Genomic DNA, 23,215 nt, shown 5'->3' with positions numbered 1-23,215 from the left:
TTACTATGAAATCATAAAATCCGGCTGGACAGGTGTTGTGTTATTGGATGATAGAAGGACTGGGGGAGGGGACAGGGCGGGACAACAGCAGCATTCAGGCCACGCCCCTCACATAGTGCACACTCACCACATACTATTGCTTAGAAAACCCGGAGGACGCGAAGACAGGGAGGACACAGGGGTTAAAGTGCCTGGGAAAGTGTGCTCTTGGTGGGACAGGGACAGGTGGCTGTGTCCCTGTAGTGTCCCCGTGTGCTTGGACAGTCCGCAGTGCGAGTCCACATCGCCTGGTAAGTGTTCATCCTTTGGCATATGACTCGAAGCTGGAGACGGAAAAACAGTCCAAAAGTGTCTCAACATTTCCATGTTTGTCCCCCTGTGAGTTCTGTACCAGGACATTCTAAGAGAGGAAGTCCCGCCCCCTGCACGTGCACGCTGGTACAACTGGAAGCTCGGGCAGTGCGCATGTGACATGTCCTCTGTATGTCCACAAATGTCTAGTATGTCCAAACATGTCCAGGGCATGTCCAGAGTATGTCCACTGTCCACCACTGCATCTGGTCTAACACAGCTCTCAGGGGGAACGCTGACACCTATGGGACAGAGAGAAGAATGCACTGTGACAAAGCATATGTATAAGTACCCTCTTATTTAATGCTTTTTTTTATCTTTATATTTACTACTTTCTGCCTTTTAGATACATACAAAAGACATCAAATATATGATCCAAGACATGGAATTATGGAGTGAAAAAAGTGAAATAACTCAATAATTTCTATATTTTATATACAAAGCAAAGGGTGCATACTTGGATTATTTGAAATTCTACCTTTGCTTTGTCAACAGCGCTACAAACCCTTGGCCTTCTTTCAGTGAGCTTCATTATGTAGTCTCTTGAAATGATTTTCACTTCACAACTATACTTTGTCAGGGTCAAGAAATGCCAAAAGGGTTCAACGCAAAGGGTAAAGGCTATTCTAAAAAATCTAAAACTAATTTGGAGTTATTTTGAATTTATTTTATGTGTAATACACTCCGTATAGTTTTGCTGCTTCAGTGAGAATCTACAATGTAAAAAAATATGGAAATATAGATAATAAAGAAATATAAATAGAAGAAATATAAATGAAAAACTGTTTTATTGTCCGAGGCCCAGTAAGTGCATTGTGTGCCTGCTAGTTGTTCTCTCTGAAAGTTGTGAAAAGCACTTATAATTTTGGTGCAATGAATAATTAAGATGGTTGGAATATGTTAGGTTTAAAAACCGTTTAAAATTAACTACTTCTGTTTTTTACATTTTTGAGAGCCTTTAACTTGGTATAATACCACATTTCTTTTTTACAAAGAGAGCCAGAGTGAATACTGACCAGGCCAGCTGAGTTCCTCACACACAGGGCAGTCAGAACAGAGGGGGGGGTGGAGTCAGACCAGAGGCAGTGGTCAGGGGCGGCATCAGTCCAGAGGCAGGGCTACGGAGGCGGTGGTGGAGGGGCTCATTGGGACAGGGGGTCCTGCTCCTGCCCAGGGTTTAAGTCCACTACAGTGGTTCCCCGCACAGAGTTGTCCAGCCCCTCTGCTCCAGACGAGCTCCTGTTTGGGCCCCCACCTGTTCAAAGCACACAACAGTTCATAGTTTAAAGATGTAGTTAAAGTGATTAGTAATGACCAAATTATTAAGTAACAGTACTTGTTTGAGTACATATCCCAAGAGGGGCTTATACCTCAGTCAGTGGAGGGGGGGTTGAGCCTGTATCTGAGACCGTCAAAGCAGGCGAAGCCTGTATCTGAGCCTGAGGAGGGAGGGAGGCAGGCTTATACCTGAGCTTGACAATGAAGGCAGGGCCTATACCTTAGCCTGTTGAGGGGGCAAAGTTTATACTTGAGCCTGCTGAGGCTTATAACTGAGTCTAAGGAGGAGGGAGTGGCCTAAGTGAATGCATGGGCATGTAGTTATTCCTGATTCTGTGGAAGGGGCAGGGCTTTTTCCTGATCCTGAGGAGGGGGTGGGGCCTGTGGAGGAGGGTGGGGTTTTTACCTGAGCCTGCGGAGGGGGGCGGGGGCACGGGAAGCACCCCCCCTCCCCCTCCGTTGGTCTGGGAGCACACGTTGGTGTGGTGAGCCGCAGCCTTCTGTTTGTAGTGCTGACTGTGGAGCTTGTACTTCATGAGGAGGATGAAAATGAAGACCAGCACTGAGGCCACGATGATGCCGCCGATGATGATGATCATGGTGCCCCCCAGGAACTGCAGAGAAATAGGCACAGAGGGGGCGAGTTAGAGAGGCACAGAGGGGGCGGGTTAGTGAGAGAGGGGGGTATGAAAAGGGCTTAACTCACATGTTTCACTTGAGTCGTTTTGACAAGTTTATTTTTAGGCTCAGACTGTTTGGGGTGTTTTGGGATATTTCTGGCAGCTTTCAAAATAGAATTGCAAATTTCAAGGTAAAATTCTGTGCCAATGAAGGCTTCTTCTGCTTTTTTGAGTAGATTTTTAAACCTGTACTTGTACTTGTAACTGAGTATAATTCTAAATCAAAGAAGTTACTGAATAGTGTACAAGTCTCAATTGTATCGATTCACAGCTGTCTCACTGCTGTCACTGCTCCTCTCTAAACCCACAAACGCACATAACAGCATCACCTGCTTTGATTGGACAGAGCTCAGAAAATATGTAAATTGTGGTTTAAAACAATTCAAATTACGCTGTTTAACTGATCAAAAATACTGATCTAAAATACAACTAAAACCTTTATGTGAGTACACATTTGCAGTACTCTTTCTACCACTGCTGGTTATACACATGGAGTGTTCCAGACCAGACTGTCCCGGTCTGGTACGGCTTGGGTGTACACTCCATAGTGTATGGATTGTACCAGACCATTACCTGGTCACGTATGGAATGGCAGCGTCCATACTCGGCCTCTGTGGTGAAGGACACACAGCCCACGAGCCTGGTGCCAGTGAGCGCGGTCAGGCCATCGTCATACACTGCAAACACGCACAGGTCATAGTCACGTGCAGATGCCAGGTCCCCCAGAACCATGGACTTGTGACTGGAGGGCAGCATCCTGGACAACAGACATAGTAATAGAAGGTTTTAAAAAATCATTACAAAAATAAAGAAACAAAGCTATAAAAGATGAGAAGCAAGATTTTGTATTTTAGTTTATTGTGTTTGTCTAAGTTTGACAAATACAAAAGTCACTCTAAATATTCAGTGCATACATATCTTCCTACAAATAATACAGTCAAGTAAATGAAACCTGAAAGTATACCAAAACATCAAGGACACACTGAAACATGTGTCTGAAATTCAGAATTTCATCACATTTCTAGTGTTAGCAAAAATGATTCACGGGTAAAATTTCAGAATGTAATTAATTAAATATGTAAATGAAATGAACACTTTATATACACTCTACTGCGCACACTCACACACATTCACACATGCACATGCACACACACATGAACACATTCGCACACACCAGCACACACACGTGTGCGCACACACACACATGCACACACAGGCACACACACACACGCACATTGAAAGTCAGATCTAATAGCAATGCTGAGAGGCATTTTCAAAAGATTATCTGCTCCTCTAACCCTAAATCTTGCCAAATGTGAGTTTGGACAAGGCACTGTGCAGTCAGCAGGTTGCTAGTAGAATGGTGCCCTGTAGAAGCCAAAATCACAGCTATCGTTGCGTTCCCTGGTTCCCAGCCCATAGCCGTGTTCACTGATCACAATCCCCTGACATATAATAATAGTAAATAAGTATATTTATACAAGACTTAAGATGTGACATTATGACGGCTGCATGGCATAGATGGAGCAGCAAGGCACTCAGTCCAATGAATTCCCGCTGGGCTTTGTGTGAACAACAGAGTGAACCATTACTGAGAGGAGTAGGGGTGCCTTATATGAAACTTAGCTTTTTATTTGTTAAAACACAACTATTAAATTAATATTGGTTACGTTAAACAAGAAATACTGCTAAACAGAATGCATATCAAAGTTCTGATTTTGCTGGGCCCTGTCAGCCCTGGGCCATTAGAATGTTTCTACCCTTTCCCTCTGTTCAGAGCCCTTGTATATAACACAATTCATATGGTACACATAGAGTCAATGTGCCAGTGCATTAAAAGAACAAATACATCACAGGAAGTTAGACTCAGATCACGCAATGGTAAATATGTTAAACAGAATGAAAATAACCAAAGCTTGTGAGAATAAACAGGTTTAAGTCTGCTTAGATTTCTTGCCTCTCTTAGTCCCAGCTATTGAGTTTGGTTTTGTACTTTGATTTTGTCCTATTGGCACAACTGGCACTCACCTCCTCCCACCATTTCATGTAAGAATCATTGCATATTTTGGCTCAGAAATAAAAGAGCCATACATGTGTTTTGACTTCTTGTCTCATTCTGTCTTATACTAGTTATGTCTTTAATAAATAAGCGACCCAGCTATTGGGTTTTCTGATTATTCTAGTCCTCTGATTTTGACCATGTAAATGCAGCCAGTGTAAACCTGGTCAGTATTTAAGAACCTTTAATACGTAGTGCTGCACATTTCACCTGCGGAGAATGTCATATCAGTGGACCCTGGATTATGGATTATAAAAATATAAAGATAAAGATATTATTTCTTTCCTTCTGTTGACAGACATAAAGAGGGGATATTTTACTTCTATGGAATATTAAGTGCAAACACATAACATATTTAGATCTGCATCTCCCCTCTCTTTGCTTCCCACACTAAGTCACTCCTCCTTCAGAGCACTATCATAACACAATCAGCGTGCATCTCGCTAATGAAACTACTGCACATCACATCAGGTTTGTGAACTTGTAGTGTATTGTTTTATATCCTACTTTTGTATATTTATGGAGAATTGTTGTGTGGGAACACAGGCTTGTGGGAGGAGGCATAGAATCTTACAGCTAAATGTAAGAAGGGTTTGATAGGGCCCAGGAAAGATCGCTACATTACTCAAACATGCATGGATGACATCTAAAACCTCTTCAGGCATGTTATTGATGGGGGAACAACATTATGACATGTTAAACAGCTGAAAAAAAAGAGCAATTTTGCATAATACCCCCTCTTTAAGTCCACATGCTTCAGTGGCGTGCATAGTGTCACACACGTACATATTTCATAATACATGTGATGCTCCGCTCAATCAGGCATGCTCTGAATCCTCATAGGACATGAGGACTACCATGTAAACCACAGAAACATCATAACCAGAGCATGGATGGGGTCTGACTGATCACTGGGACTCTCATCTGCACGGTAAATATAGGGCTGTAAGATTAATGTGAAATGCAAATTTGAATGGACGCAATTAGCTTATCGCAAATGCTGCAATTTTTGAAGTACGATAATGTCCTCTACCAAACAAACTCATCTGTATTATTCTGCATAAAAACTGTCACATAGACTAGTATAAAGCCATGGGCCACTATGGAAACTCCTGGACCACTGAGGGATAACACAGATATAAGGCCACATGGAATATAATAGAAAGTATATGATTCAATGTTGAAAATCATAATCTAATACCAATACTTGTCGGAAAAATCAAAGCTAGATATTTTTCCACATCGTTGGCCCTCATGATAAAGCATTCAGTGGATACCTGTGGCGTGATGTATGTAAAACTATGCAGTGCTGGCAGTACATCCTGGTGACTGGAGCTCATGTTTGCCAAACAGCGGACTGCATTATCATTGGGCGGTGTCTCTGAGTACACCATGGGGCCGACGTTCTGCACCAGACTCAGAGCAGAGAGCCGGGCCATAAGCAGATGTGACAGGAGACAGATGAAGAGCATGCTGCCGTTCATTAAGACTAGACAAGTACAAGTGTGAGGAGATTAGCATGTTCCAGGGGGAGCAGGGACCATCACGAGAAGAGACATGTTCCAGAGCCAGAGAGTGGACTCGTTTCAATTTACACTTAAGCAGGGGGTATTAGGAAAAATAGATTTTTCTGAGCTTTCTATCATACTATAACTCTCATCAAAAACATTCCTGAAGATGCATGTTTGGTTACACAAATGCAAGAATTCTCCATAAATATACAAAGGCATGATATATAACAATACACTGACTCAGAGCCTCAAAAAATTAAAAAGAATAATGATCTAAATATGTAATGGGTTAGCAATTAATATCCCATGGAAGTAAAACACCTCTTTAAGCCTGGGCAAGTGCACGTGTGAGGAGTATGTTCCAGAGTCACTCAGGGGGAGCAGGGACCACAGCCAGAGAAGGCTTAAATACCCACTTAAAGGTACTATACATGATTTTCCCATGTATTTGAGCTAAATTTACCCCAGTACAGATATATTGCATAAATTTACCCCAGTACAGATATTGCGTAAGCAGCTTTTGAGGTTAAAATAAGTCCACTGTGTACTCTTTGCATCTAATTATAAAGTGTTTATTGTCTGATAAGCAGGAAGTGTGCGTTAGTATGCCACCTGCTGTTAGGCTTTACAGTGACAGCAATACTCTGGTGCTCTGGTGTTCACTGCTTTCATATATTTGGGTAGCATGGTGATAGCGGTAGTGATTAGCACCTACGACTCACAACAAGAAGGTCCCTGCACTATGACATTTACATTACATTCTCTGCCTTGTTTTATGTTGCTGTGTTTTCATGCTAAAAGTGCCTTAGCCAAAATATCAAATTGGGCTGCACAATTTTGGAAAATATTTAGCTGTGATTTTTCTGACAAGCATTGGGATTAGAATTGCGGTTTCTGTTCAAAGTTCACATTTGATTAATTTTACTAAACTCATTTCAAACTAATTCAAGAATCACAATTCAGAACATGTTTGTACAGATTTAAAGTACAGGGTTAGCTGTTTTTATGGGGAAGATTTTATGCAGTGAATGCTGGCTAATTCTGCCTAATATCAATTCAATCAAAATGTGAGACCAAAATTGTGAACAGAACCACACTATTATTTATTATAATGTCCAAACTCATCTTGCTCTCAAATCCAATCTCTAGATCCTCCCCATCCCTCTTGTTTGTTATGCTCATTTAGGCTCTTGTCCCTAGTCCCACTCATTTACAGCATTGATTTCCATCCTCTGTGCCTTGAGCTACTGCAGGTGTGCCTTGGACAAAAATCCATAAGTTAATTCACACAGGCTTTTAATTGAATAGTTTACCATTTTGGAGTGCCCTGAACACATTCTGAACAAGTTGTGAAAGCAAAACAATCCTCACTGCCAAATACAAAGAACCAGACACAGGGGAATGGAACATATCTGCACCATTATTTATAAATGATGTCATTTGGTAATGCTGTATTGGGTATTGTGTTGTTCAGTCACTTTAAACATTTTATATTATGTGATATTGACTCTTGTGAACTTTAATCCATGTTATAATGCTGTTATCTCATCAAAAATAAATACCTGGAGCTGTGTTTTTATTCATTCACACTCTGTATTAAGCTCAAAATGCTCTGTTCCACTTTGTGATGTCATGTAGTAATAGTTTTTAAGTTAACCAATACTTTTTGTCCAGTAGAGATTGCTCATTCCAGGGCTCATCATCCAAAATCATCATCAAAATGGTTCTAATGAAGGTGTATGGAGTTTAAAAACCCAGTGGAGCACTTCCTACATTATCACATGACACCACCAGGTGGAACAGAGTGTTTTCTGTGTGAGGGTAGAACTGAGACTAAAATTCAAACATGCATGGATGCCATCTAAATCCTCTTCACATATCTTTTTGAAGAGGTGATAACATGGTAGAGAGCTAAAAAAAAAAATAATATTTTTATTTTTTGCATAATACCCCCTCTTTAAAGACATCACAAATGCAGGATAAACTTGAGGACACTTCTGTGCTTAGAAACAAGGGTCTAATTTTGAGGCATAAAAATATAAAAATAACTCAAAAAATTCACGTAATCTACATATTAAAAAAAAATTGGTAGTCTCTACATTTAAAGCAGACCTATTCTGCAAAAAAGACTTTTCATAGCTTTTTAACCATGGTGTTTTAAACATGGTGTTTCCCCTCACCATTTACTCACCCGAAGTTGTATTTGGATTGATTCCTGCATGTTTGAGCAATCTTTAATTGCTTATTTTCAAAACACCATTTTGCAGATCAACCTCTGTTTTCACCTCCACTGGCGTTTTCATGCCCACTTTGACATACGTACTTTATTCTCAAATAAAAAAAATAAAAAAAATCCACTGCTCACTAGCATGATATGCAGCTATCCATAGGAGGAGCCGTTAGCTGCACAGCTCTTTGTTGTGATGCATTAACAGCAATATCTGTTCCCATTGGGCACTACAGTTTTCTAATGCAGAAATCAGTGGGCATGTTTCTTTTATTAAGTTGTTTTAGATGAATATTACAATTTAAAATGTCCAAATTATGTATTCCTTTCTGTGTAGACTCAGCACACCTGACTGGGTGACAGGTGCATCGGAGGAGAGGCACTTGACTGAAATGTTAAGAAAACTCCTGCACACTGCCTTACTCTTGGTTCACTTTTATTAACACGTTTCGTTCCCTCTGACCTTCCTCAGGTCTTCTTAACATTTCAGTCAAATGTCCAAATTATAACATAATGATCCATGGGTGTCATAGATTATAACTATAGAGCAGATATAAGCACAATATGTCTTCTTTAAGTGGTTGCTTGTTTTATTTTTCAAAAAAGTAAGCATTAGAGCCTATTGCCCCACCAGTAGTAACAAGTTGTTAGTAGTAAAGTACAACGAGAGTACAAGCACACACCTGTATATGAGGATGTCATCTCTGGAGCTGTTGTACTGGACCTGGTACATCCTGACCCCGGGGATGTGGCTCTGGTCCGGCCATGTGACGGTGGCGGAGCTGGAGCCGAGGTGGGACACGGTGACCCTCTGTGTGTCTGCCCGAGCCTGCCCACCGCTCCAGTTGGACTTGATGGAGGTGGGCATGTCTGAGGGGCCCGGCTCTGGGTCTAGTTTGGGCTCATAGTGAGGGGACGGGTTCACCACCAGCTCCACCGGGGCCGTGGCCTCTCCCGCTGCATTAGAGGCGATGCAGGTGAACTTCCCCGAGTCCTGTATGGCAAACACAATAATACTTTCATTTATCATTGGCCTTAGTCAACTCTCAATGTCACCGACAGGAGGCAGTAACACAAGTACAAAATAGGATAAGATTAAAAGTTACTCAAGAAATGTAAAGCTACAGTTAAAGCCAGAATATGTAAGACATTTTAAATTCATGTCATGACCTAACTCACACACACTGAGCACTTTTTGAAACTTTTTAGTTTTTTGAGCTCAGTTTCTTTGGATTGCATCTTTTGAATTGCAGTATGTGAGATCAAAAGACACAAGTAAGAGACTGTGTGAAATGAGCTGTTTATTTTTCCCGTATCCATGGTGACCGTACAAGAGGCTAGCTAAGGAGCTAGGTGGACCTTTAAAATGCTACAGGCTTTATACGTCATATGTGGCAGACGAGCTTCTAGAGGAAATACATTGAGGGAATGTCTCATTTCATCACTGAACGAAACAACAGAACGATGAAAGGGTTAGGCTCGTTCACCCGGCTCCCCTTGGACACTGCTGTCATGCCCAGGCTGCAGGACAGACGAGGGGCACTTTTGTCCAGAGGGCTATTCCTCTCCTTATACTGCCCTGACACAGAATCTGCTGTTGAACTACCTGACCAGTCCTCCCCCCCGTCTGTTTCTATCTCTCCCTCTGCCTCAACCTCTCTCTTTCTGCCTCTCTAAGAATATACAAATAACTCCATTTTGACAAAAACCTCAAAAAGAACGTTATAATTCTAAGGAGACAAAATACAGTGACATAGCAAAAACGCACATGCAGAAATCAACAGTGTTGGGCCCTCTAAAAGGCCCATAAAAGGTAAACATCACAGAATAACCGAGAATGCAGATAGAGCCTTATAATTTCTAGGAGACCAAATGTCATCAACACAAAGCACCACATTACTGGACCATACTGACAACCCCTCCTACAGATCGAAATGCATTACTCAGATGACTCCAACATGCACCAGTCACTCTAAATGTAAAAGTGTGTGCGCTGGGGAAGCCATATAACACAGTTAAAAGCTCATAAAAGTCCATGTCTCCCTCAGCACAGTATTATAAACAGCAGTAAAGCTTGTAGCGTGTCACCTTGACGGAGGCCTTGAGGATGTCCAGGGAGCCATTGTCGTAGCAGATGGTACGGCTGGTGTTGGCCATGAGCTTGCCGTCAGGGCTCACCCAGTGGGTAATGGGCTCCGGGTCCCCGATGGACTTACAGCGCAGGCTCACTTCCTGACCCTCCATCACAAACATCTTGGACGTGTGACGGGTGATCATGGGCGGCTCACACACAAACTCCTCCTACAGAACACAACACAGGAGGTATACGGTCAGTGGACATAATGGTCTGGGCAATAGTGTGGAGATGGATGTGTGGAGCTGATTCAAAACTCTGAGATGAACATAGTAACCATAGTAACCGATCAAAGAAACATTTGGCCCCTCTCAATTCAACAGATGAAGTACACGTGAAGAACATATGAAGAACAGATGAAGTACACATGAAAAACAGATGAAGTACACATGAAGTACACATGAAGAACAGATGAACAGATGAAGAACAGATGAAGAACAGATGAAGTACACATGAAGAACAGAAGAACAGATGAAGTACACATGAAGAACAGATGAAGTACACATGAAAAACAGATGAAGAACAGATGAAGTACACATAAAGAACTTATGAAGAACAGATTAAGTACACATGAAGTACACATGAAGAACAGATAAAGTACAGATGAAGTACACATGAAGAACAGATAAAGTACACATGAAGAACAGATGAAGTACACATGAAGAACAGATGAAGAACAGATGAAGTACACATGAAGAACATATGAAGAACAGATAAAGTACAGATGAAGTACACATGAAGAACAGATGAAGTACACATGAAGAACGGATGAAGAACAGATGAAGTACACATGAAGAACATATGAAGAACAGATGAAGTACACATGAAGAACAGATGAAGTACAAATGAAGAACAAATGAAGAACAGATGAAGAACAGATGAAGTACACATGAAGAACAGAAGAAGAACAGATGAAGTACACATGAAGAACAGATGAACAGATGAAGAACAGATGAAGTACACATGAAGAACAGAAGAAGAACAGATGAAGTACACATGAAGAACAGATGAAGTACAGATGAGGAACAGATAAAGTACTGATGAAGTACACATGAAGAACAGATGAAGTACACACGAAGTACACATGAAGTACAGATGAAGTACAGATGAAGTACAGACAAAGTACCCATGAAGTACAGCTTAAGTACAGACAAAGTACAGACGAAGTATGGATGAAGTGTAGATGAAAAAAACATGTAGTACAAAGTACAGATGAAGTACAGATGAAGTACAGATGAAGTAAACATTAAGTACAGATGAAGTTTAGATGAAGTACACATGAAGTACACATGGAGTACAGATAAAGTACAGATGAAGTACACATGAAGTACAGATGAAGTACAGATGAAGTACAGATGAAGTACAGACGAAGTACAGACGAAGTACAGACGAAGTACAGACGAAGTATACATGAAGTACAGATAAAGTACAGATGAAGTACACATGAAGTACACATGAAGTACAGATGAAGTACACATGAAGTACACATGAAGTACAGTCTTAGTAAATACTCATCTAAATGTACTATAGAGAACAAGTTTGAGAAGTACAGGAGCCAAAGGTTTTTCACTCCTATAAACTTTAGTCCATCTGAAAGAATTCAATTTTCTTTTGCGATAAACCTAATGCCCTTTTCAGGCATTTGAGAGAGACCGGACAGCTCATGCACATGTTTGCTAATCTTCTGAACCAAATGCCAAATCTCCAAGAATTACAACATAAATGATGGATTATAGACTTTGCTCTGAATTAAAAAAAAAACAGTATTTGGGAAGTGTCTGCTAATGCATGACAAGTACACAGCTGTGAATGTTTAGGAGAGATGATGTACAGAGCTTCATGCGTTCAGCTGAGAGGAGGAGGGGCAAATAGAAACAAACACCTCAAAGGCTGCAGATATTTAAAAAATAAAAAGTCCTCTGCAAAGAATAAATATACTGTCTGTAGAAAGATCTTGTGTCTGTAGTTTAGCCCTCTGCAAACATATTCTGAAATATTCCTGTGTGATGCCTTCCCTGTCTCTCCATATACTCTGCTAACCCTGTATTTTCAAAATTCTGCAGCCCTAAGCTTAAGGTACACTTTACTGTCCTCGTAGAGAAATGTGTCCTCTGCATTTGACCCATCCTTCAATTATGCTGGGGAATTCTATCAGGATCAGTGCTGCACCTGGGAACCCTGTCATTGCTCGATTTGGAGCCTTAACCGATCTGGCACCATTTTTCAAACTGAGCATGCCCAGATACATTGGTGCAAGAGCTAAAGTTGCTATAGTAACCGTACTTTGGACAAATCAAATTTTTGAAGTTTACTCTTGAGATATAAACTTTTTACTGATAAATACTTCCTCAAAGTTGGTGAAAAGTATGTATTTAAACTGATGACTTTTGTTAGAAAACAGAGCAGAGCTGATTTAAATCCGACTGCATTATTAAAATGCCTCACTTTGATGATTCTGGTCAAATGCATGACGTATGAATACATTTAAACTGAGCAATACGTGTGGTGACAGCAGACAAAACACATACTACTCACATTTAAAAACGAGTTAAACAAGTTCAATTAAAAATGTGTCAAATGGGACCAGGTGCCAGATCAGGCAATGGCAGAGACCCATGTCCAGATCCTGAACTAGTCTTGGTGGGGACGACCTTTAGCTAGAGCATTTACCCATGGTGCATGTTTTGGGTTGTTTGGCAGCCCTACTCAACAATTATTCATGTTTTGGGTCAAACCTTAAGGGGAGACACTACAGGCAAAACTCTATTTAAATTTTTAATTTTTTTGTCAGTTTGGTCTCTTAGCAACAAGCTTTCATGTGGAAACAACAAACCTGTCCACTCTGCACCGCAAGATGTTTTAATATTTTATTCCATCAACCCACCTCCATAGAATTATATGGGACATTGTGACTTCAAAGGCCTTTTCATAACAGGCCTGTCACAATATGACATTTTGTAGTGCGATATACTGAAGACAATACAGATGATAATATTGAAAATAATTGATACTACTGACACAATAACCCCAAAGCAGGATTACTTACTCTAAAACTATTCTAAAAACATGAGCTGCAATAATAAGTTACTTTATATCTGTAATGAGTCATAAAAGTTATTTATTTGACCCTCTACATCTCAAATCTTACTATAGAACAGAAAAATACCATACAGTTTCCAACAAAGAAAACATATCCATTGTAAATATTGACCCCCAAAAAGTATTGTTCCGTCTAACATATATTTAATGATAAGTCTATATAGTAATTATTGTGACAGGCCTATTTCTCAAAATGCATTTTCTTCTATAGGGACCTAAGTAGCAGCTACACAGACCATACATTACAGTCTTTATAGCACTCAACAAGATTTTGACAAAACATACAGAATTTGTTGATCAAAATCTGATCTATTCAAGTTTTAACTGCAAAAAATAGGGAATTTTTCAGTAAGATTTAATTTTCTCAAATACCACATCAGATATCCAAAAGCCACTTTGCATTTTTAGTATCTATTATGATGACAAAATTAAGCAAGAAATTAAACCTGGATCTTTTTGTATTGTACTATTTGATAGTTTTTCTTATATTCAGGTGAGTAAACTACAGTAGGAGTTTCAAAATAATATGTCTACATTTAAGATTTTTAACCTGTAGCATCTCGCCTTAAACCCAAGAGTGGTAAAGAGGTAGAGTGTAGATTGATCACAGATGGACTCCTCCTCTCCCCTGGGTATGTGTTCCCCTGTGATGGGCCTCACCTCCCTGATGGTCCAGAAGTACTTCCCAGCCAGGTCTGTGGGGGAGGCGCACGTCTCTAGGTCGTCCTCTCGGGTCAGCCTCCTGAGCCACACTAGCTCACAGTTACAGTGCAGAGGGTTACCCCCGAAGCTGAGCACCAGCGCAGTGAGAGGGGAGCCTTTGGTCTTAGCGTAGACCGGGATGCGCAGGAACAGAGGGTCAGGAGGGATCTTCTTCAGCTTGTTGGAGGTCATGTCCAGACTGCACACAGACAAAAGCCTTTTTAGCTGGATTGGATTGGGGTTAGTTCATGCACACTTGGTAATACATCTTATTCTTGTATCCATGGGTTTCAGAATGGAGCGATCTGGGCCAAAAATGTATTAATTAATTTACATGGGACACTAGCAGAAGGGATAAGTTAGTGAATGAAATCTTAAAGGTCCTATATTACACAAAATGGGCACATGTGAGGTTTAGGCCATGTTGTAATGTTGTTTCCTCATCAAAAACATACCTGGAGTTGTGTTTTGTTTCATTCACACTTGTTTAACACACAAACCCTTCATATTTAGTCTGAGTTCTTCTCTAAAATGGAAAGCACTCTGAATTACCAATTTCTACTGAACTAAAGGTAAAAGGAGCTGTTAACTTGAAAACTACCGCTTCAGGACATCACAAGGTAGAACAGAGCATTTTGAGCTTTGGGGATGCAGACAGTGTAATATACAAGGTTTTTGTGAATGAAACAAAATATAACTCCTGGTATATTTTTGAGGAGTTAATAACATTCTAACATGGCTTAAAGCTCACATGAGTCAATTTTGTGTAATAAAGGACCTTTGGTATGTTTTGGTGTAAAAAGGCAGATTAAACTCATGGTTCTCAAGTTGTATCTCTCTTTATATAAATGCGTTGTTTGTGCAGTTTGGGTCAGATACACAGAGATGCGTAATAGTTTTGAGAACTTTTGTCGACTAATCGATCGGCAGAACATGTTTTTATTTGACTACAGCCCAAGTTGCCATAGCAATTCATTACTCAAAACAAAATATATCTTTTAAATGGTCCACTGTCCTCAAAATGTCATCATATAACAGGAGGTTGAAAAGCATTAATACTCTGCATACATCATATTGTGCTGTAAAAATACCAGCTTAAAAAAACTTTTTACAGACATTTTGTAGGAGACAGGTAGAGGGGTGCACAGTGTGTTTGCTGTGTGTGCGTGTGTGTGTGTGTGTGTGTGTGTGTGTGTGTGTGTGATTGGTTGAGAGCCAAGGGGGTGGGGCTCACATGGGCAGGTGCGCGTGCACGTACGTGTGAAAAGGCGAGACTTGCTTGGGGCACAGCGTAGTGAGTCAGGGCTGGGTAGCCGTAATTTTTGTTGACCGCAAGCTTTGTTTCCATTTACCTATTTTGCCATAACCTGTTACCTACTTGTATGTCAATCCATGTTCTACTTTCTCTGTTGCGCTGCTGAATCCTCCGTGTGCCTGCGTGTTCGCCAGAATAAATCACCAACAAACGCATATCTGATATCAGCGTATTTGTCCTTAATAAACCTCCAGCACGTCACAAATCTACAGTCCAGGACCCACTCTGGCTCTCACCGCGGCTTCAATGTTTGCATAGGGAAGCCGCTACACATTTAAAGGTGCACAATGTAACTTTTCTGGTAAAGGGTCTGCCACTGGTTTGTCACTATGTAAATGCTATTGCTTTGCCTGAAATGTTTAAAAGTATGGTCTATCTCCACGGACACCAGGACAAAGATCTGTGGAGATGTGGTCCTGTTCACAGTAAGAATACAACAAAAACACCTTCAATAAAAGCAAGATAGACATCTTTAATGCTGTACTGTGGAATATTTCAAGCAAAACAATAGCATCTCCATTGAGAAAAGCAGATGCCTCTCCAGAAAAGTTACATACTGCATCTTTAATGTTTTTGATAGAAACCATATGTGTGATTCTGATTTTAAATTCCATAAATATGACCGATATAAGGTAAGCATGTTCAATCTAATACAGAGGTTCTGAGCTTTCACATTTACATGCTATTCCATGGTTGCCATGGTTGTGGCTGGAACATTGAGCTGATTGTAGACTTATTGTAGATTGTGTAGATTGTGTAGATATATTTTATATTACAACTTAATATTTGGGTATTTTGACCAACTAAGAAGTGCAGCTTATGCAGTTCAAAAGCTTGCAGGTGTAGACTTGTGGGAATAGGCTTGTCAGAATCAGAATCAGAAGACTTTTATTGCCATTGTCTGTGAACACAGTTCACAAGCTAGGAACTTACTGCAGTGATAAAGTGCAACATAAAAACACACTGAATAAATACAAATACAAATAAGGGCATGCACAAAGTTAAAAAGATATGCTTAAAAATAAAATTAAAATACTTAGAGGTAGAAAATGTATACAGCAGCAGCATCAAAACAACAGTGCAAACATGACTTATTAAAGTGACTTGTGGCAGTAGACTTGTAGGTGTAGGCCTATGGGTGTAGGCTTGTGGGTATAGGTCTGTTGCGGGTGTAGGTGTGATAGGTTAAAATGGCATTACACAATGTTCTGTCTTTATACAGTGATGTTCATCATAATGTGATTTTATGCTGGGAGAAGATTGGTGGGAACAGTAAAAGGTTTGCAATGAATAGTAATTTAGATAGGCCTTAAAAACATTATAAATATAGTTAAAAGTTTGTTAAAACATGTATTATATTATATTGAATGTGTATTGTATTTCTCTGTATTATTCCTGTTGTCTCACTGAAGGGAATTGTAATCATATCATTGGTGATCAACTGCTAAGCCTGGGGATCTTTCTTGGTGATCGGTAATCCCTTTACCCGCCACTTGGGGGATTTCAAGCTGTTTTCACTCATTGCATTAAACTTCTGCGTGAGAGAAACAACATGAAATCACTCTCGTGATTAATTATTTTCAGGTAAAGGTTCCCAAATGTTGTTACTTGTGATCTGTTGAAGTTTGTTGTTGTAAAATGTTAAACTTAGGCTAAAAGACTGTTCATATTTTAGAAGTTTTGGGGAATGTGTTAATTCTGTTGTGAACTGATGCGCTGCTGTGGACTCATAAGCTAATGTGCTAATGTGCTAATGTGCTAATGTAATATATTGTTCATTTCAATTGCATTAAACCTCTGCGTGAGAGAAACAACATGAAATCACTCTCGTGATTAATTCTCCGTATTTTCAGGGGTACAACATATCCCCTCTTCGGGGGTACAACATAGGCCTGTGGGAGTAGGCTTGCGGGTGTAGGTTTGTGGGAGTAGCCTTGCGGGTGTAGGCCTGTGCAAGTAGACTTGTGGGTGTGGGCTTGCGGGTGTAAGCCTGTGGGTGTAGGCCTGTGGGAGTAGACTTGCAAGTGTAGGCCTGTGAGAGTAGTCTTGCGGGTGTAGACTTGCTGGTGTAGACTTGTGGGAGTAGACTTGTGGGTGTAGACTTGCGGATGTAGGCGTGTGGGAGTAGGCTTGCTTGTGGGTGTAGACTTGTGGATGTAGGCGTGTGGGAGTAGGCTTGCAGATGTAGGCGTGTGGGAGTAGGCTTGCAGATGTAGACTTGTGGGTGTAGACTTGCTGGTGTAGGCCTGTGGGTGTAGACTTGCTGGTGTAGACCAGTGTGAGTAGGCTTGCAGATGTAGACCAGTGTGAGTAGGCTTGCAGATGTAGACTTGTGAGAGTAGACTTGTGGGTGTAGACTTGCGGATGTAGGCGTGTGGGAGTAGGCTTGCAGATGTGGGTGTAGACTTGCGGATGTAGGCGTGTGGGAGCAGGCTTGCAGGTGTAGACTTGTGGATGTAGGCGTGTGGGAGCAGACTTGCTGGTGTAGGTTTGTGGGAGTAAGCTTGCAGGTGCAGACTTGCGGGAGTAGTCTTGTGGGTGTAGGCTCGCGGGTGTGGGCCTGTGGATGTTACAGATGTAGGCCTATGTGTGTAGGCCTGTGGGTCATACCGAGCCAGCTTGTGCAGGTTGGAGAAGATGCCTTCTGGGACACTCTCAATCAGGTTGTGGTCCAGGCTCAGGGTGTTGACGCTCGCCAGCAGAGCGATGGTGTCCCACGGGATCTCCACCAGGTTATTATAGCTGAGGTCCAGGTCCTCCAGGGTCTCCAAGAAGTCCTGAGGAGACACAGGAGTTATGGGCAGGAGACACAGACACTCTTTAGTTCGATGTTCTCATAGAAACACATCTGAAGAGTGAAAGACCAATGTGAGCGGAAATTTTGGGTGACTTTTTTGAGAAATCCTCCCAAATCTGATAAGAGCTGAGAGGAAGGAAGCCTTCTCACCCTCTCTCATCTCCCTCACTCCTGTCTCACCCTTCCTTCACCTCTCATTCCAGTCTCATCCTTCTCTCACCACGGTCTCACCCCTCCCTCACTCTCACACCCCTTGCTCATTTCAGTCTCATCCCTCCCTCACCCCACTCTCACCTCTTCCCTTAACGCCCACCCTGTTAAGCTAAAAAAATAAAATAAATCTTGCACTGGAAAAGGTCTAGGAGCACATTTGTGCTAACTGGATAAAGCTTCATTTCCTCTGTGTTGTGTTTAACCAGGGAGAAGATCATTTCATTAAGCTACTTTAATTACAGTGTGAAATGATCACACTTGTGAGTGACATCAAATATTACCATGAAACTCCAACTCAGAGTCTCATCCAGTGTTTTTAAAATACATTTTAATATGGACTCTTTTTCAGTTGTAATAAGTACAATATTATATTGTGAACACAAATGAAAGGAAAGTGTAACTTTTAATGGCACTGTCAGAGCACTGCAGTGAGGCTGCTGGTTCAAGCCGCACTCAAGACACATAGTAGTTCTAGTTATAAAAGTCAGAGCTAATACATTTTTACAGAGATTCCTTTTGGTTTTGAAACTCCACTTGAGCAAAATGAAAATCTCTGAAAGGGTTTCTTAGTCTTCCAGTTTTAAGAGGACCTGTACATGTGGACAAGTGGAAAATTAACTTTTTTGCTACTAAACTGTATATGGTGTTTTAGCACATTCTCTGTTTTTCCTAGAGGTGCTTTTTGGGCTATTGTAGTGCAAACTAAGTAAATGTGCATGAGTGTGTGCTGCTTTCAGTGGCCACTGTAATTTTAAGTACTACATGATATCACGGAGGACTGCCCTGATTACAGCCAGGTGTTTCTGATTACAAACAACTGGCTGCAGAGGTGAAGTCTGAAGTATGCATACCTGTTAGACCAGTGGTTCTTAACCTGGGTTCGATCGAACCCTAGGGGTTCGGTGAGTCAGTCTCAGGGGTTCGGCGGAGGCCAAGACACACACCCGACTCATGATTAGCGGACTGCGAGCGTCTCCAGACGTTGGCCCAATTCAACAAATGTACCCTTTGATGTATCTATCGAAGTACCTGCCCAACTTAAATGAGCCGTTTGAACACTGCTCACGCCTCACAGACCCAGCTCACAGTCCTGCGTAAAGACACAGCCCTGATTTTCAGACGCTGTGCGCAGGAGCAGGAGGATCAGGAGGACATAACTTTCGCCCCTCCCTCATGATGTGCTAAAAAGCTTGTCTGTAGATGTATAATGAAAATCCTGATTGGAAATCGCCACAGAAATCTATTTGATGTAGTAAAAAGTTTATTATATCTGTGATAGATCTGCTCTTGTCTCCGCAATGACGTATCACGTATAACACATCAGACATGTCGCCCAAAAGTAGAGCCACAAGCGAGTGAAAATGAGCCAAAACAAAAGTCTTTGGAGAGCTTTTAACAAAGGGGAAAGGGCCAACTGAGGAGCCAGAAGAGGAGACTACAACCTCCAAGAAAAAGGAAGTTAAATTTAAGAGACAATACCAGGAGTCCTACTTAAATATGGGTTTGTCGCTACAGGTGATTCTCACGTGCAGAGTCCGCTCTGCGTAACATGCAGAAAAAGCAAATGAGGCAATGAAACCTTCAAAACTGCTTTGGTACATGGAGACTGAGTACCTGGGATTAAAAGATAAGCCTTTAGAGTTTTTTGAAAGAAACTGTGGAGCAGACTAGATCTAATCACACTGCGGGTGTCATTGTCTCTCATCACTCCTCGATGGGTCCACCTCATCCCAAAGACACAAGCGCATGGCTCCCACTGATGCAGCGGTTTGGTGAGTTGTATTTTTTATGCACTTAACTTATTTTTGCCATATTTATCTGCCACGTGTAGAAGGTTTGTCCGTGAAAATAAAACCTGCATTATTCCGTTGCATTATTATTATAATTATATACAATGTTATCTTCATTTTAGATGTCAAAAAGTATTTGCGGCTCCCAGTGTTTTATTTTCCGTGGAAACTGGGTCCAAATGGCTCTTTGCGTGTTAAAGGTTGCCGACCCTGTAGCGTGATGGAAATTAGGTGATGGGTGTGTGTTAAAATGTAAAAAATAATAAATAGCATAAATACAATACGTTCATTGTTGAAATACATAAGGATAAAAATTGAAATAATTTCAGTGTGGTAGAATTAAAAAAGGTCATGTCTTTGTAAAAAGGTATGTATGTAATTTGTTGTGAGTTCATGCATTTTATTGGTTTTATTCTTTGAACACAGTGAGGTTAATGCACGATTCATTTTGTGCACCAGTAAAACATCCATATGTCTTGAATTTGAAAAAAAAAAAAAAAAATTCAATAAACAAGGGTTGGGGTTCAGTACCTCCAACAAGGTTAAGAACCACTGTGTTAGACCAATCACATTCTTCCTTGCATGTCCAGACCCCGCTCCTCTTCCCCCCTCACTCTCCCCTTTAGTCCTCCAGACCCTACCCCTCAGCCCTCCTTCACCTTCTTACCCCTCCCCCACCCACAGGCCCGCTCACCCTCCAGGCTGGCTCACCTGGAAGGCCCCCTCAGAGATGCTCTGGAGCTGGTTGTTGGCTAGGATGAGGTGGCGTAGGTTGACTAGCCCCTGGAAGTGCGAGTCATCCAGGCTTGTGAGGCGGTTGGCGTCCAGGTGCAGCGCATGGAGCTCCTGAAGGTCAGCAAACGTGTAGGGCCAGATTTGACTGATGGTGTTCCGGCTTAGGGTCAGGTGGATCTGCACATGCACACACACAACAGACAGTGAACAATGATGGAGGGGAGAGAGAAGGAGCAGGAAGCAAACAGCTCTTATGCGGTAGTTTAACAAGAGAGGTTAGAATGGGTCACATAATAAAATACTTAAAAGAACTGTATATATCCTGCGCTCTGACTTTTTGAAAAAAGACACTACACTCACAGCTGAACTTGGGTCACCAGAGCCTTAACCTGCAGATAGAGGACACATACATGTTTTTCTCATTCTCAGTATATGGACAGGCCATGCCTCATGTGAAAGTTCAGAACCTCCAGAATTTACTCACTGAGCTGCAGAGGCTGCACTAGCACTGATTCATGATTAGCTGCAGGTGCTGGGGACCACTGAGATCAGAGAGAGTCCTTTTAGGTTTAAATCAATAGATTTAAGCATTGAAACAACCCAAATTACAACATAAGTAACTTGGCCATCATGTCCAATGTTTTTCTAATAAGTGCAATATTAAATTGTGAACGCCAATGAAAGAAAAATCTAACTTTTAATGTCACTGTCAGAACACTACAGTGAAGCTGCTGGTTCAGTTCTCACTCATAACACAGAGTAGTTCTAGTTTTAAAAGTAAAAGCTAATACGTTTTTACAGAGATTCTATTTTGTATTTAAAAGTAAGACAGTCAATCATTATGATTAAATCAATATTCGGCTTCACATGTTTATGTCATATCTTGAAACAAATAGCTCAGGTTTTGGAAATTTACAGTCAGAATGTTTAAACCTCCATTTGCCAAGACATTGAAATAACAGTTTAGCCATGATTGTTATGAGCATAGCACCTGGAGAAAGCCCCATGTCACATCTCCACTAACCTAACCTAAAGTTTGGCAGTTTGAATCCTGCTCAAACCAGAGCATTTTGTCATTGTGTCCTTGGGCAAGATACCTCCAGTGTTGAAGTACACTATGTATGAATGAACATTGGTTTGAGAGTATTTACATAATGTATCTCATGTAGCTTGTGCACTTCTGGACAGAATTACATGCTTTTTAAGGCATTTTTGCCACAGAAAATGGTAGATTTTGTTTGTAAAAATAATTTCTGAAACAATTCTGTGAATACTAACAGTAATAATATTTGGCAATACGTTTTTTTCCCACATTTTTTCCAAATGTCACTTGCCGTCATTCCTTTTCTGACTGCCCTACGTCAGAGCAATATTTTGAAACTCTGAATTAACAAAAATCATAGTTGCCCTGGGCCCAACTACATTATGACTGAGAACAGATAGGAGCATCAAGAGGCCTACAATCAAAAGGTTGGTGGTACAATACCTGCTCATATCTGTGTATATTGATGTGTATATTGTGTTTATATAATAGACAACGTACACTACCAGTCAAAAGTTTGGACACCCTCTCATTCAATTAAATTTTTTTCTCTTTATTTTTATGACCATATTTTCACTAAAAACACTGAATGAGAGGGTGTGTCCAAACTTTTGACTAATGTATATACAAACCATTCTAAAGGCTGTGTAAAAGGGCGGGACTGACCAGGCTGGACATGTTGGCGAAGTCACGGTGCCGCAGCGTGGTGATGAAGTTGTCCATGAGGCGCAGTTCGGCCGTCTGCCTGTCCACATTGGGCGGCACAAACAGGAGGCCCGTGTTGGCACAGAGCACGGTGTAGGAGGGCATCAGGTTCTGGCAGGTGCAGCGCTTCGGGCACAGTGCCGTGGGGCCAGCAGGGGGCAGCAGCAGCAGGAGTCCGCACACGAGCAGCCGCAGCAACATGGCTCCTGTGAGAAGAAGGGGCAGATGGGCTCAGCGTGGAGATGGACACATTATCAAAGGCTAACGGTAAGGCTAAGCTAACACAGCCAAGCTACACGCCTTGGGTGGAGTCCAGGCCATTGTTTACACAGGGAGCTAGCTGCAGTGTTAGCACAGAGTGGCTCTCATCAGGAAGCCCCACACACTCACACAGCCAACGTCTGCTCATGGAAGAGAGATTAAAGGGAATGTATTAAAGGGCAATCTATTATTATTTCACAGCTTTGAACCTTAGGCTTGGGATTGTGTTTAGTAGTCTACAGTACACCTTAAAATAATTTGTGTGTGGAGATGTTAAACAATGTGATGATGTGAACGATGTAATGATAAAAATCAC

At 41.3% G+C, this 23,215-nt stretch overlaps 1 protein-coding gene across 1 annotated transcript in view; it reads right to left on the bottom strand.

Moving 5' to 3' along the window:
• Nucleotides 1–3: 3 nt before the first annotated feature.
• The window catches only part of si:cabz01090165.1 (uncharacterized protein LOC100333421 homolog), a 53,464-nt gene continuing 30,252 nt past the window's right edge, over nucleotides 4–23,215 (bottom strand). The window contains exons 2-11 of the mRNA XM_033976977.2: nucleotides 22,600–22,844; nucleotides 20,868–21,068; nucleotides 17,967–18,133; nucleotides 14,000–14,240; nucleotides 10,195–10,407; nucleotides 8,790–9,100; nucleotides 2,883–3,066; nucleotides 2,036–2,243; nucleotides 1,368–1,606; nucleotides 4–593 (exon numbers count right to left, since the gene is read on the bottom strand). Of these exons, the coding sequence (XP_033832868.1) occupies nucleotides 1,494–1,606; nucleotides 2,036–2,243; nucleotides 2,883–3,066; nucleotides 8,790–9,100; nucleotides 10,195–10,407; nucleotides 14,000–14,240; nucleotides 17,967–18,133; nucleotides 20,868–21,068; nucleotides 22,600–22,839 (1,878 nt within the window). The 5' untranslated portion in view covers nucleotides 22,840–22,844 and the 3' untranslated portion in view covers nucleotides 4–593; nucleotides 1,368–1,493. The remainder of the gene's footprint in view (nucleotides 594–1,367; nucleotides 1,607–2,035; nucleotides 2,244–2,882; nucleotides 3,067–8,789; nucleotides 9,101–10,194; nucleotides 10,408–13,999; nucleotides 14,241–17,966; nucleotides 18,134–20,867; nucleotides 21,069–22,599; nucleotides 22,845–23,215) is intronic.

Source organism: Periophthalmus magnuspinnatus, chromosome 13, assembly GCF_009829125.3.
Source record: "Periophthalmus magnuspinnatus isolate fPerMag1 chromosome 13, fPerMag1.2.pri, whole genome shotgun sequence".
Lineage (NCBI taxonomy): Eukaryota > Metazoa > Chordata > Actinopteri > Gobiiformes > Gobiidae > Periophthalmus > Periophthalmus magnuspinnatus.
The sequence above is the reverse complement of the archived record's forward strand: the minus strand, read 5'-3'. Positions and strand labels throughout refer to the sequence as shown.